The following is a 14,344-nucleotide window of genomic DNA, read 5'->3' on the forward strand; positions in this document are numbered from 1 at the left end:
CAGGACGAACTCAACTCCAGAACCCTGGTTCCGATCTGAACCTTCACTGCGAACCACTCTACTAAAAAAACCCCTCTCCGCGCAGCACACTGCAAGCACCACTCCAGCTGCTGAGAATTCGAGCAACTCAGAGCATGCGCAAGCTCAGGCGGAAAAACAAGCTCACCCTTCCCTTCCTTTCCCTTCTCCATTCACGCCTACTCCCTTCCTGCCCGACTCCTTTCCTCTTTCTTCCTAATTCCACAACTAGCCGGGCTTTTTCATTCACTTTCGCCCCGCCCCCAAGCTCTCCAACTCTCGTTGAGTGGCTGCGCAAAGCAGAGGTTCTGATAGGTCCACAAGAAGCAGGAGGCGGGGCTTCTTAACTGTAACTAAGGAAACGGATTGAGCGCCCCTTGGGTCCTTCCTTAATGCCCCGCCCATCCGCCTCTGGGAGCAGTTTGTGATTGGCTTAGCTTAGCTTTGCGTCGCGTCTTCCCAGCGGCTCCAGTCTCCAGGACTGTGATTGACAGACTGACCACATTGTTCAATTTCCCTCCTCCTCAACCTTCCCTTTTCTCTGGCCCCAAGAACAAGCTCTGATTGGCTGTTAGAAGCTCGAGCTACATCTTCCTGAGACGTTTCTCATTCGTGGGCCCAGAGCAGCTCGTGCAGATCTCTGAGGTGGGTAGTCTTGGGGGTGCGCGCGCCCATTCGAAGCTGCGTGAACCCCTTGGGCGGATCCCTCAGCCCGCTCCAGGAGCTAAGTTCTCCGCCCCACTTCCCTTTCCTCTGCCGGCCTCCGATAGGATAAAGCGAACTGAGTAGGAGGGGACTTGGAGAGGACAGGTCTTCGATTGGGTTTTAGGCAATGGGCGTGGCCAGAGGGGGTGGGGAAGGAGCGCAGCCTTGAGGTGGCGGCTGCTGTGAGTAAGTGTGCGGGTGACCCCAGGTGAACCTTTTCCCCACCTTCCCACCTCCATTTTCCCCTTTTATTTGACGATATGGGACTGCTCGGTATTTTAGGTCCCAGGGGAGGGCGTGGAGATGGCCTGTACCGCGCGTGAGGGCAGCCGGAGGTGGGGAGGGCAGCCTATGGGAGCTCCCTCCCCTCAGTCCCTGATGATTTTGCCCCTCTCCGGAGAACGCCCTTCCGCATCGGGCTCGACCCCCACCTCTGCTCTGGACCGATACCCGGGGCGTCCCCGCCCCAGCCTCCCCCTTCTTATCTTCCCTGCTTCTCTTCAGCCCTGACCCCCGGCCGCCATGGCCGAGCCCCGAAAGGAGGAGGACGACGATGAGGAAGGGGGCACCGGGGGTCGCCCTGAGGCCGGGAAGGCAGAGCCCCCCAACCCCGCAGCCTCAGTGGTGGCCAAGAATCTGGCGCTGCTCAAAGCCCGCTCCTTCGACGTGACTTTTGAGGTGGGGGATGAATACGAGATCATCGAGACCATCGGTACCGGAGCCTATGGGGTGGTCTCTTCTGCCCGCCGCCGCCTCACAGGTGAGCTCTGTTACCTGTGACGCCCGGCGCCGCCTTGGCCAGTTGCTCATCCCCCATCGTCCATTCATCCACCTGCCCATCTATCCATTCCCCTATCCATGTATCCATCCATCCATCACCAATCCAGCAGGTCTGTCCACCCATCCCTCATCCACCTAATCACCCAGTCATCCATCACCTGTCCAGCTGTCTACCCAAACATCCTCCGCCGGCCAGCCTGCCGTCTATCCGTCCGTCTATCCATTCCTTCATTCATTCATCCCTGGGGAGGGATTCCTCTACCTTCAATCTCCCAACAGTTCTATGAGAACTCTAACTTTCAGAATGTGAGGTCCTGGAGAGCCGGGGATCCTTTTGTATCTGTTACTGTACTTTCTCTATCCCCCTCCCCCCCATGCCTACTCTGCTTTGTGAGTAGTAAGTGCTCGTAGAATGGACCAATGAAATCACAGATTTATTCTTGGCCAACTTATTTAGCTCTTTCTGCTTCTCCGAGATTTCTTTCTTCACAATTTCCTTTGAAATAAGTAAGATATGTGTGTTTATGTAGTATATACAAATGCATACATATATTTCTATATACATGTGTGTATGCACACATACTTATATCTAATATGATGTGTATATATACATATAAATATCTTTCCCTAGGTGGGAAGTTGATTTCCAGAGAAATGTGACTTGTCTGGAGATCATGTCTAGTAAATGGCAGCTCAGGAACAAGCCTCCTAACCCTTACACTAGGGTGTAAATCACTGGAGAAAGTGGGAACCTAGGAAAAGGAAGGAAGGAAGAAGACAAGCACTTATTAAGCGTCTGTTCTGGGCTGGCCATTGTGCTGAGCCTTTTGTAGATATTTTTGTCAGTTGAAGAAACTGAAGCAGGCAGGAATTATGTGACTTGCATAGGGTGGCAGCTAACAAGTATTTAAGGCTGGATTTGAAAGGAGGTTTTAACTCCAGGTTCAGTGCTCAATCTGTTGTACTACCTGGCTGAAAAAAAAGTTAGTAACTCAACAGAGATAAGCTGAGTCACTGGATGGAGTTATATTGTTGGAAAACTCTAGCCTCTTCTCTATAGATAAATCAGACTTTATTTGAAAGCAGTATAGTTGATTTTTCTTTTTTTTTTCTCTCAAGGCCAGCAGGTAGCCATCAAGAAGATCCCCAATGCTTTTGATGTAGTAACCAATGCCAAGCGGACCCTGAGGGAGCTGAAGATCCTTAAACACTTTAAGCATGACAATATCATTGCCATCAAGGACATTCTGAAGCCCACTGTGCCGTATGGGGAATTCAAATCTGTGTAAGGAATAGAATCAGTAGTGTGGCTTTTTGAGGGTAGAGTCAATGTAGTGTCCTGAAGTGGGATGGTAGCACCTGAGTTATAAATGAATAGATGAGTTTCATGGAGTACGGGTTGTCAGATCACCTTAACACAACAAATGATAGTTGAAGGAGAGAGATTCCTATGATAGCCTGTGAGGCATTTTCCAAGGAAACAAGTTCCTGATGGTCCTAGGAAGAGTTAATGTAGATCCTACTACAAGTCCATTGAGAAAATAGCCAGTTGCTCTTGGGGGAATCAGAGATCCTGGGGATAAGGCCTGAGGTAGAATGATGGATTGGGAAAGGGGAGCTAAGTGCTGTTCTGCCTAAGTCTTTTTACTCTCTATCTCAGTTATGTTGTCCTGGACTTGATGGAGAGTGACCTACACCAGATTATCCACTCCTCCCAGCCACTCACCTTGGAGCATGTACGCTACTTCTTATACCAGCTACTTAGAGGACTTAAATATATGCACTCAGCCCAGGTGATCCATCGTGACCTCAAGCCCTCCAACCTGCTGGTGAATGAAAACTGTGAGCTGAAAATCGGTGACTTTGGCATGGCACGGGGCCTTTGTACTTCTCCAGCTGAGCATCAGTACTTCATGACAGAATATGTTGCTACACGCTGGTACCGTGCCCCTGAGCTCATGCTCTCCCTGCATGAGTACACACAGGCCATTGACCTGTGGTCTGTGGGATGCATCTTTGGAGAGATGCTCGCTCGACGACAGCTTTTTCCAGGCAAGAACTATGTCCATCAGCTTCAGCTGATCATGACAGTGTTGGGGACTCCATCACCATCTGTGATCCAGGCTGTAGGAGCGGAGCGGGTACGTGCCTACATCCAGAGTTTGCCTCCACGCCAACCAGTGCCCTGGGAGACAGTATACCCAGGGGCTGATAGGCAAGCACTGTCACTTCTAGGCTCCATGCTGCGCTTTGAGCCTGGTGCTCGAATCTCAGCTGCAGCTGCCTTGCGCCATCCCTTTTTAGCCAAGTACCATGACCCTGATGATGAGCCAGACTGTGCCCCACCTTTTGATTTTGCCTTTGACCGGGAGGCCCTAACTCGTGAACGAATCAAAGAGGCCATTGTGGCTGAGATAGGTGACTTTCATGCCCGACGTGAGGGAATTCGCCAGCAGATCCGTTTCCAGCCTATATTGCAGCCTGTGGCTGGAGAACAATGTTGCCCTGATGTTGAGATGCCCAGTCCCCGAGGACCTGGTTCGGATTGTGCCATGGAGTCACCACCTCCAGCCCTACCTCCCCCTGGACCTACATCCAACACCATAGACTTGACCTCCTCTCAGCCTTCTGTACCCACTGGAGATCCAGCCCCACCTAAAAAAGAAGGGGCCATCTCAGACAATACCAAAGCTGCTCTCAAGGCTGCCTTGCTCAAGTCCCTAAGGAATCGGCTTAAAGGTGAAAGTAGGAAAGCATGGGTAGAAGGAGGGTGATTGAATAAAAATAAGCAAAGGGGCAGGAGAATCAGCTGCAGAATTTGGTGGTGGTATTAGGTACAGCTAGGTGCATCAAACTCCTTATCTTTTCCCCTACTCTCATGCAGATGGTCCCAGTGCACCCCTGGAGGCCCCTGAACCACGGAAGCCAGTTACAGCTCAAGAGCGGCAGAGGGAGCGGGAAGAGAAGAGAAGGCGGCGGCAGGAGCGAGCCAAGGAGAGAGAGAAAAGACAGAAGGAGAGAGAACGCAAAGAAAGGGGTGTATTGGCAGGGGGTGGTCCCTCTGGTGATCCCCTGGCTGGGCTGGTGTTGAGTGACAATGACAGAAGCTTATTAGAACGTTGGACTCGAATGGCCCAGCCTCCAGCTCCACCCCCTGGACCAGCAGCACCTACCCCGCCACCTCCTGCTCCTCCTCCTGGACCTGCCCCTCAACTTACTGGACCCTCACAACTCCCAGCTACTATTTCATCTGCCCTCCAGGCCCCAGTTACACCTCTTCCAGTCCCCCAATCATTGGTTCTACCTCCTAGCCTTCCTGGTCCCCCCCCTACAGGAACCTTGCCTTACTTTCCATCTGGTCCACCCCCATCAGATCTAGGGGGATCCCATCAGGCTCCCACTTCAGAGTCACCGGATGTGAACCTGGTGACACAACAGCTATCTAAGTCACAGGTGAGGAGAAAGATTTTGTACGTGGAAGTATCTTGGTTAAGGCCATGGCAGCTAAGTCACACCTTGAGTGTTATTTAAGCCTAGTAGAAAGAGAATAAATTTAAAGGTAGGATTTAGGGGTCCTTTGGGGTTTTTTGGAAAGTTACAGTGAAGATAAAGGAAGATTCACTGGGAATGTCTATAGAGATTCATATATTCTAGTTAGTTCAGGAATAGAGATGGACATGTACTCTTCACACTACTCTTAAAAAGAGAATAGTTTATAATAACCACCTGAATTATAACCATTCTGTCTCCCATTCCACAGGTGGATGATCTATTGCCCCCTGTTTTCTCGGGAACCCCGAAGGGCAGTGGTGCTGGGTATGGAGTTGGCTTTGATTTGGAAGAATTCCTCAATCAGTCTTTTGATATGGGTGTGGCTGATGGATCTCATGACAGGTGAGTGATGATGTGGCTTAAGAGAGAATTGAAGGGAACAAAGCTAAGAGAAGGAATCTTGGTGGCAAAGATTCTTAATCTGTTTTGTGCACAGACCACCTTTTTGGAATAAGGTTTTCGATATAATTAGGTCTTGCCTTATATATATTCATATTATACAAATTCAACTTATAAAAATTCTGAAAGAAATTTGCATTCCAAAAATTATAAAAATACCCTATGCAAAACAGATGCCGTACAATTAGATACTGTATGTTATGGGCAACATAAATTGTAGTGGGGAGCTGAGAAGCATCTTTAAGTCAGTTCCTGACTTAAATCTGCCAAGAGTTAAGTGATACTGTGCCTTTAGGCCTATGCTCAATGCTCCCTATGTTTCCCACAGCTGGCAGTAAACATACCCTTGAGGGAAAGAATGAGCCATCTTATAAATGTAAGCCAATAGATATAGAATGAGAATAACTAGAAAATATGAAAGGGGACAAAAATTGTCATCAATAGCATATGAACTTAGTCATGCAGTGTGTGTGTGTGAACATCATTGTTAAAGCTGCTTTCCAATAAAGGAACACAAAAAAGGTGCTTTGCATTAAGTTGACATGTCTATCAAAACAAAAAGAAGGTGCTATTCTAGAAATGGAGAAATTTAACTGTGGATAGAAGACCAGACTCAATAAAAATTCATGCTAAGACTAGATGCTTTTTTGAAGATTTAAAGGTAAAGTAACCTGAAGGATCATAGGCATTTGCAGTAAGTAGTGGCTTGTTTGCACAATTGTAGAATTTCATAATGTTCATGTGTCAGAAGTAGCTGCTAGTGCAGATACTGAAGAAGCAAAGAAGGTCCCAAAGCTCTTGCAAAAAATAATGAATGAAGACTCTACTTGCATGAAGCAAATCTTTATTATACATAAACTGGTTTATTTTATCAAAGAATGCCATTTTGAACCTACATTTTGATGGAGGAAAAATGATGCTGAGGCATAGAACTTTGAAAAATAGAGTAACTCTTATGCTTGGATTGAATACATCTGGGAATTGCAAATTAAAACCTCTTCTTGTGTACTACTCAGAATATCCCAGAACATTAAGAGAAATTAGCTAAGCAACATCAACTGTGCATTATTTCACTAGACCTAAACAATATAATCCCTATCATCTTTGAATAATTGTTTATATACTGTTTCATTCTCTAAGTCAAGTTATATAATGATAACAATACTTTCTTTCAAGATTCTCCTTATTTTGGATAATGCCCTAGGTCATCCTTCCCATCTAATTGATTTAAATTTAAATTTTACCCAAGCAATTAAAACTTTGGATATGGATTGGGATTTGACAAGGAGAGATTTCTGGGAGTCCTATAATATTTATTATTGCATGAATATTGCAGGTAAGATATAACAGAAATATGTATGAAGAGAGTTTGGAAAAAGCGTGACTATAATTCATTTCCTGATTTTTGTGAATTTGAAGAAGTGAGAAATAGGATTATAAAATAAGCACAAGAATTGGAGCTAGAAGTGGATGTATATGATAAGGAGTTGGGCATTCCTGTTTGTTGAGTTTCATGGAGAACTGTCAATTGAGAATATGATTGAGCTACTAGCTGCAACTATTATAGAAGAAAAGAAGTCTAACCTGTTGCCAATTGCCAACTGAATTTGTTGGCAGAAACATTTCATTATTTGAGTGAATTTTTTTCTTATATTGAAAAGATACGTCAAGATTTTTAAAAGTTCAAAGACCTGTTGAAGAGAATAGTACTTGACTATTGTCAGTATACAAGGAAATAAAGAGATCCACTATTCAAATATCTTGATAGCTTCATAAAAAAGGTTGAACAGCCACTAGTGATAAAGCTAAGTGCAGTGGGTAGGGAAGGAGCAGCAGACTGAATAGTTATGTTAATTTTACAGTATAATTCTGTGCATACTTTATGATCTTTACCTTTCATTTCATAATTCTGTTTATTATCTTGGTGCAGTATTTAATATGTATTCATTTTATGACATTTGTAAAGGTATTTATGTATTTCTTTGTTATGTAGGTTAAGTGATTTGGGTGGCTGGGGCAAATTCACATTACCTAAAAATCAATTTACATAGAGATCTATGGAACAATCTACCTCCATCAGTGAGAACTGTTTGTACATAAAGTAAAAATATGTTACAAAGGAAACCAATTATATTGATAATTATCAACATGTAAAAAAAAAAAATGTTCACTGATCCCAGGTTAAGGACCCTTACTCTTAAGTCATGGGATACAATTTGACCTTGCTGATTAATTAACGTTCTTTTCCCTTCTCTGTTCTTTTCTCTTCCTGTAGCCAAACTGACTCAGCCCCACTATCAGCCTCTCTGCTTACTGATTGGTTAGAAGGGCATGGGATGAATCCAGCTGATATCGAGTCTCTACAACGTGAGATCCAGATGGACTCTCCTATGCTGCTGGCTGATCTCCCTGACCTTCAGGAGCCTTGAGGACAAGATATTACAAACCAGGCTCAAACTGGGGACAGGGGAACTAGATTCTTCATTTTAGGTCAAAGACAAGGTCTAGAAAGGAAGCTTCAAAAGACTGAGAATCCATGTTTTGATCGGGAGAATAAGAGCATCAATGTATTCTTCAGGTTCATCTCAAATTCACCCTGCAACCTTAGGTGGAAACCTCAGTATCTATAAAACTCTGGGGAAATTAAGAGGTCTTCAGGAAATTCTGTTCCCTATCACCTCTCAGAGCTGCCACTTCCAGTATTGAATTGTTTGTTTGTTTTTATATTCCTATTGTTGTGGGAACAGTGAAATATAAGATGATCCTTACTTCTGTCTCTAAAGTGTCATTTTGGGAATTGAGGGAAACATTTGAAAGGGAGAACATTGAGAGAGCAGGTTGCCTAGTGTTATGAGTCATTTGAAAGTCTATAGCCAAGTTCTTTCAAGCTGTCAACAGAAGAAACGGTTTCTTTAGATTAGGTATTCCTTTAGGTTTATTGACAAATTGTGGTTTTCACTTTGCTGTGTTCTTAGCTGGTCTACTCTTCATCCTATTTCTTCTCTACTTCATGCTCCCAGTAAACTGCTGTAGTGATGGGTTCTGTTTTCTTTCCTGAAGAACTCAATCTGAAGGAATGTAGTTTCTGCTGACTAGGAGTAGACTTAAGGTACTGTAGTAAGATAGTTTTATCCCATCAACGAATCATTTCCCTTCCACCTTTCCTTATACTTGCCACTAAAATGTACTTGATTGGATGGGGTGGGGTGACTGGATCTAATACATAGTATACAATATAAACTGGGAAATAGAACAGAAAGCAACTAACTAGCTTTGGAAGTAATAAAGGTTAGGAACAGCTGGTATTGGAGTGTGGCCATTTCTTATACTCACCTCTGAAGTAGAATGAGGTTTCAGGAAAGGATATGATGACACTAGTAGAGTTCTAGGGTAGGAGAATTGGCAGCCATTATAGATAAACATTAGAGTGGAGTTGGATCTGCAGTGGGACATAGCAACAGCTCATTGCAACAGCACGATATTAGGCCCTGGAGTAAAGAATTGACAACTGAGGAAGACGGCCAAAGGCAGCTGGCTCCAGGTTGGAATTTAAGAGACCACAGTTAATGAACTACTGACTCTTTGGTGATCCAATGACAATCATAATCATATGTGGCAAACCAACCATTTCAGGAGTGAGTATGTAGTTTGCAGCTGAGTATGATAGCCAAACTAAGCTGATTCCTTGGGTAGTCTAAGGGCACAGCTCATTATAAAATCCAGGAGCACAGTTAGGAAGCATCTCTACTCGGATGACAGAGGTTAATGGTTCATTTAGCCTCTTTAGGGAAAGAGAAACACTATGTAATTTGGCTTTAGGTTGGAGATAGTGGTATTACTGGACATAAAAATAAATTAGATCTGGGGTAAGGCATTTAACAACTAAATAATAGCAAAGTTTTGTTGGGTTTGGGTTTTTTGTTTGGTTTAGATGAGTGATTTAATTGATAAGGGAAATTTCGTGTAAAAAAAATCCCATTCCTGTAGGTCAGATAATTTATCTGTAGTTGTCATTGGACACAGATTACATGATGTCACTAGCATAGTTTAAGTAATCTGTATTGGAGAACTTGCATCCAGTTCGTCCTAACTCCAAGGCTGCCTTGTATCCAGTATACCACTTTCCTCAGTGTTATCTGGGCATAAAAATGAATTAGAACTAGGTGGGATAGATACTAGCTGAGTAAAGCCAAAGGTCATTAGCTCAGGATCCAGGAATAAGTGTTAGCTGACAAATAACAAAAATACAAAGACAAGGGAGTTGATAGAAAAATGAATAGCCACACAAGTCAGTAGCTAAATAGCCAGGTGAAAGAAAAGAACGAGGATTATAATCGTTATATAAAGGGATGCTACTCTCAGATACGACGAATTTTCATCTCAGTACGCTTAAGGGAATAATAGAATCCTTTCCACTGGGCCCAGTTGATACCATTGGCATAGGAAACATGGTTCCCCCCCAAATAGAAGCCATTGAGATTGGCAAAGTGACAACTCCGGAACCAGAAGGCTCCAGATGAGAGTACTGCACAGTTCTGCACAAATTGGTCCTGGTCCTGGTCAAAGGTGGAGAATTTCTGGCCACTGTGGTAGGAAAGAGAGTCACCTGGGAAGAAGGGAAGAGAGGAGAGTACAGGTTGGAGAATTGATTGTAAAGATTGAATGGCTGTGGGTGGAGAGTGACTGCAGTAGAATATGACCAGAACTATATGGCACATTGCGGGCAAGGGAAGATAGCTGCCTCCCCCACCCTTGCCAGATGTTAGACAAATGTGCTTCTGAAATTAAGGGAAACATCTGTGATGGGGAGAGGGAAGCTGAAGACTTGGAGCAAAACGGACTAGCTTCCTTTTGGTGCCAAGGCTGAGGCTGAAGTTTGGCCCTGCTTCAGCTGTGGATTCTGCCAGATGTGGGAGGGGAAGGTGGGTGGGACCTCAGAGGGAATGTGAGGGCCTCAGGCTTGGGGACCAGTCTGGTAGTGCCAGCGTCTAATCACCTCTCCTTCCCCAGGGCCCTCATCTCCAAATGACCAAAACTGGTGAATGGCGGGGAAATAGCCAAGAGGAATGGAGACAGAGTGGAGTATTACCTGCTCCCCCATCTTCAAAACCAGTTACATAGAGAGTGTAGCCATCTTCCTCTGCGTTGATAGCATTGGGGGAAATAGAGAATTCTGTGTACTTGGCATGGGCTGTATTGTTCTCAAAGTCTTCCAAGTCTACACGCAGCTCATACTTTTGCTTCAGAGTGAGGAGGTGGATATTCTGCAGCCCTAGAAGGCCAAGGGAGGTTAGGAGCCCGTCAGTCTCCCAATGCTCCCACCCCAGAATTCAAGTCATCAGTCCCTGGCTGTCTCTCAGCCTCCACACCCTTGCTAGACGTCTGCCCTCCAGGCCCCGGTTCCTTTCACCTTACCTAGCCAGTACTCCCCATCAGCTCGACCAAAACCCAGCTTGTAGTCATTCCAGCCTCTGAAGAAGCTGACAGAACCATTGAATCTCTTCTGGAAAACCTAGAGCCAAGAAAGTAGGAAACTGAACTGGGTAAAGCCTGATGGAGGTAGAGAGTATGAGTTTTGTTTGAAATTGATCCTGGTATCCCTTGAATCAATTTTTGTTTTCAGGTTTTCCTTCACTTACTAGTCTCTCCTCAATCAGCATGTTCTTGTTACCCACTTTCTCTGATCCTCCTTTTTATAGAATCCAAAAGTCAACCAAAAGTGATCTTAGAGCTCATCTAGTACAATACTCATTTTATAGATGGAGGCATAGGGATCTAAAGCAATCAATCATACAGCTTAGATGGCTGTCTAGTCTCCCTGCCTTGCGACTGCTTAGTAGCACTCTTATGTGTCTTACCGTCCATTTGCCCTCATCAGTGTTCATATCACAGAAGACTGGCACGGGAACACTAGGTCCTGACGGATAGATAAGGTAAACCCCATCAGCTCGGTAACCTTGCGCATAGATGTCATCACAGTCCAGGGGCTGCTGAGCGCAGGGTTTTTCCAGAGCTAAGAGAAAGAGAAGAAGGAACATCAGTTATTCTCTGGGGTGAATGAATTCTCGACTCCCATCCTGATTTTCTACAGGGGTGGGAAATCTTGCTGTTTTATAGATCCAAGAAGCTAAAAGAGATCATGTTTTCCAAACTTGCCATTTTGCTGACATACCGAGGTACAAAGTTCCTCAGCAAGTCAGGGACAGAACTGGGATTTGCATTTACGTCTCCTGATTGCCTGTTTAGTGCACTATCTCTCTATTCTCACAACTAACCTCTCTACCCCTAACTAGATGCTTTTGATGTCCTTGGTTCAGAACTCTCTCCACCCATCCTATCCCTCTGATTCAAAGGAATGCTTTTCCCGGCATCACCTTAGCCCCTTCTGTCAAGGGATTGGGGTGTGAATGAACTTACCGTCTCCCCGGATTCCAGAAGACTGAGAGGAGCAGCAGGGAGTATGAAGGAAGAGGAAGAATAGCAACAGAGCGACCTGGAGAGCATAAGAGAGTCACATATACAGATCCCCGGAAGTTTCCAACATCAGCCCTAAAGTCAATTTGGTGTATTAAGATTCTTACTTGAGAGACAGTATTTTAGAATCCCCCCCCCCAAATTTCCTTCCTTTGACTAATTTCCAAAAATCTAATACCCCTGACCAACTTAATAGTGCCCCTACATGATAAGGCCTCCTTCCATCCCAAATCATAATGGAAAACAACTACTTTCCATTCCTTAGTTTTATCTCCCTCCAGCATCCTCTGCATCCTCTCAGTTTATTGTACCCACATAAAAAGGTAGTCATTTCTAATTGTGTAAGAGTCTCCCTTGGGTGACAGATTCATGCTAGGCCGTAATAGTGGCCTGTGTGGTAGGAGATTCCTGTCTGGGGCCAAGTTTTCTCCCAATACCTTCATGTTGTCCGCTCAGCTCGGAGGCTGTTCTCTCTCTGCAGTGCTGGGACAGGACAGAGTTATTTGTCTGAGCACCAGCCAGGTCTTCCCAGATCCCTCCCCCCATCCCCTTGTCTGCAATCTCCCCCTCCCCCTTCCCTTACTGAAACAGGATCAGTTTACACTAGAAGGAGGAGGGGGTCAGGGGTGGGGGTGAATGGGAATAGGGCCAGTGGGACACCTGGCTCTCATTACAGGCTGTCTGAGAAAAACCACAGCAGACGTTAACTCATTGCTGGACCCAGCGATCTAGCCCCCCAACCTATGTGTTCCCTTGTGAGACTCTACTTCCCTCTCAAGTTAGAGATGCTCTGATCTTGTTCTCAGCTTATCATTGCAGTTCCCACTTTCTTCTCTTGCTCTCGGCTACCCTATTTTAGTCCTCTCCATATTCCTTTTCCCAATGGTTCCCCTTACAGACATCTGTTTATTTTCTCTTCTTTTTTTCTGATCTGCATTTAATCAGTCATCCCCCCCCCCGGGGGGGGGGGGAGTTGGAAGGGAATGGAGTCCAATAGGGAGAAATGAGGGTTTTGAGGTAGTATGCCTGAATTCTAAAAAGGGAAAACAATTGGAGAGTGGAAGGCAAGGTGCCAAGGTTATATGAGGGGAGTGGAGATTGGAAAAAGACAAGATACCTAATTTGTGAATCCCTGTCTTAGGACTTAACTCTGTCTCTTGGGAATCTAGTAAGGATGTCGTGAGGGGGAACAGATTGCCGGAGGTTAGAGGGTGAGTGAGGAGGGGTAAAGGGGGCTGAGTCGTGTTTGCTGGCTAAGCTGGGACATTTCTGAGCTGTGAGCACAGACTCTGTCCCCACTCCAGCCTCTCTGTCTGTCCCCAGTTTGAGCCAGCAGCACCCCCACCTCCGTCTCCTTTTTGTGCCCAGTCTCTTTCTCACGGCTTTTCACTCAGTTTATCCCAGTCAATCCCAGTTCACATGATTCCTCCATTTCTATACATAATGATGTCTTGTTACCTCAGATCAGTATCAGTCTTAGTCTCTCCTGTGTTTTTTCTCAGTCTCTTGGTTTCTCTAAATTACTTTAAAGAGGATTTCTTCTTTCAGAGAAATTCTTCCCCATAGCTTTCAGGAACTTTTGCCTTTTGAAGGGCAAAATGACAGAGGGGATGGTATATGGCAAGGATGTGTGAGGACACCTGAACAGCAAGGTCAGTCTCAAGTTTGCAGAGCTGTGTGAGAGATTGAGATGAAGATAGCAGAAAAAGAAAGGTTGGCTTTGTATAAAACTGGTCCCAAAACAGAACTAGGGTCATCGAGGCCAAACAAGAACCTACTTTGGAACTCCCACTGCAGAAATTCAAGGCAGGTCTGGTGGTGAGCAGAATCATTCCGGGAAAGGCACTGAAGTGTAGGATTGGAAATCAAAGCAATCCACTCCAGGAAAACGCCTGGAAACACAGGGCTGCATTCTGCAATAATTGTGCCCTAGAAGCATACTTGATTTTCCAGTTACATGTAAACTAAATTTTTAACATTTGTTTTCTAAAAAAATTTGAACTTCAAATTCTCTCTCCCTCTCTCTCCTCCTCCTTCTTTGAGAAGGAAAGTAATTTTATATAGATTATATGTATACAATCATGCAAAATATCTCCATGTTAGCCAAGTTGTGAAAGAAAAAACAGACCAAAATAAACAAAAACAAAAACAAACAAACAAAAAAGTGGTTTTGTTTTTGTTTTTGTTTTTTTAAGGCATGCTTCTAGTGGGACACTAATACATTGTTGGTGGAACTGTGAACGGATCCAACCATTATGGAGAGCAGTTTGGAACTATGCTCAAAAATTATCAAATTGTGCATAATCTATGATCCAGCAGTGTTAACTACTGGGCTTATATCCCAAAGAGATCTTAAAGAAGGGAAAGGGACTTTTATGTGCAAAAATGTTTGTGGCAGCCCTCTTTGTAGTGGCAA

The 14,344-nt window shown here is 44.7% G+C and overlaps 2 protein-coding genes across 4 annotated transcripts; one reads left to right on the forward strand and one right to left on the reverse strand.

The window, feature by feature from the left end:
- Positions 1 to 524: 524 nt before the first annotated feature.
- On the forward strand, positions 525 to 8,222 carry MAPK7 (mitogen-activated protein kinase 7). Of its 3 annotated transcripts, none has more exons than XM_074281721.1 (7): positions 525 to 663; positions 1,228 to 1,483; positions 2,623 to 2,788; positions 3,164 to 4,242; positions 4,388 to 4,956; positions 5,264 to 5,397; positions 7,730 to 8,222. In XM_074281721.1, exons 2-7 carry the CDS (start codon positions 1,246 to 1,248, stop codon positions 7,881 to 7,883), a joined length of 2,340 nt encoding a protein of 779 aa, XP_074137822.1. In that variant the 5' UTR covers positions 525 to 663; positions 1,228 to 1,245; the 3' UTR covers positions 7,884 to 8,222. The 3 variants fall into 3 exon arrangements, with proteins under 3 accessions (XP_074137822.1, XP_074137821.1, XP_074137823.1); XM_074281720.1 differs by lacking the exon at positions 525 to 663 and adding an exon at positions 674 to 909; XM_074281722.1 differs by lacking the exon at positions 525 to 663 and adding an exon at positions 890 to 931.
- A 139-nt stretch (positions 8,223 to 8,361) lies between these two features.
- On the reverse strand, positions 8,362 to 12,481 carry MFAP4 (microfibril associated protein 4). Its single transcript, XM_074281723.1, has 6 exons — positions 12,366 to 12,481; positions 11,872 to 11,947; positions 11,313 to 11,467; positions 10,870 to 10,966; positions 10,544 to 10,726; positions 8,362 to 10,060 (listed from the first exon to the last, which is right to left on the reverse strand). The coding sequence occupies exons 1-6, from the start codon at positions 12,369 to 12,371 to the stop codon at positions 9,813 to 9,815; spliced, it is 765 nt and encodes a 254-aa protein (XP_074137824.1). The 5' UTR covers positions 12,372 to 12,481; the 3' UTR covers positions 8,362 to 9,812.
- Positions 12,482 to 14,344: the final 1,863 nt, after the last annotated feature.

Source organism: Sminthopsis crassicaudata, chromosome 1 (assembly GCF_048593235.1).
Source record: "Sminthopsis crassicaudata isolate SCR6 chromosome 1, ASM4859323v1, whole genome shotgun sequence".
Classification (NCBI taxonomy): Eukaryota; Metazoa; Chordata; class Mammalia; order Dasyuromorphia; family Dasyuridae; genus Sminthopsis; species Sminthopsis crassicaudata.

Bases quoted from the DNA above. Each gene is read 5' to 3' on its own strand.
- MFAP4 (XM_074281723.1), bottom strand. The intron at 10,967-11,312 runs GTAAGACACATA...TCTTGGCTCTAG, and splicing joins CTGATGAGGGCAAATGGACG to GTTTTCCAGAAGAGATTCAA. The intron at 10,727-10,869 runs GTAAGGTGAAAG...TTGGCCTTCTAG, and splicing joins TGATGGGGAGTACTGGCTAG to GGCTGCAGAATATCCACCTC.
- MAPK7 (XM_074281721.1), top strand. From the start codon at position 1,246: ATGGCCGAGCCCCGAAAGGAGGAGGACGACGATGAGGAAGGGGGCACC. The intron at 1,484-2,622 runs GTGAGCTCTGTT...TTTTCTCTCAAG, and splicing joins TGCCCGCCGCCGCCTCACAG to GCCAGCAGGTAGCCATCAAG. The intron at 4,243-4,387 runs GTGAAAGTAGGA...ACTCTCATGCAG, and splicing joins CCTAAGGAATCGGCTTAAAG to ATGGTCCCAGTGCACCCCTG.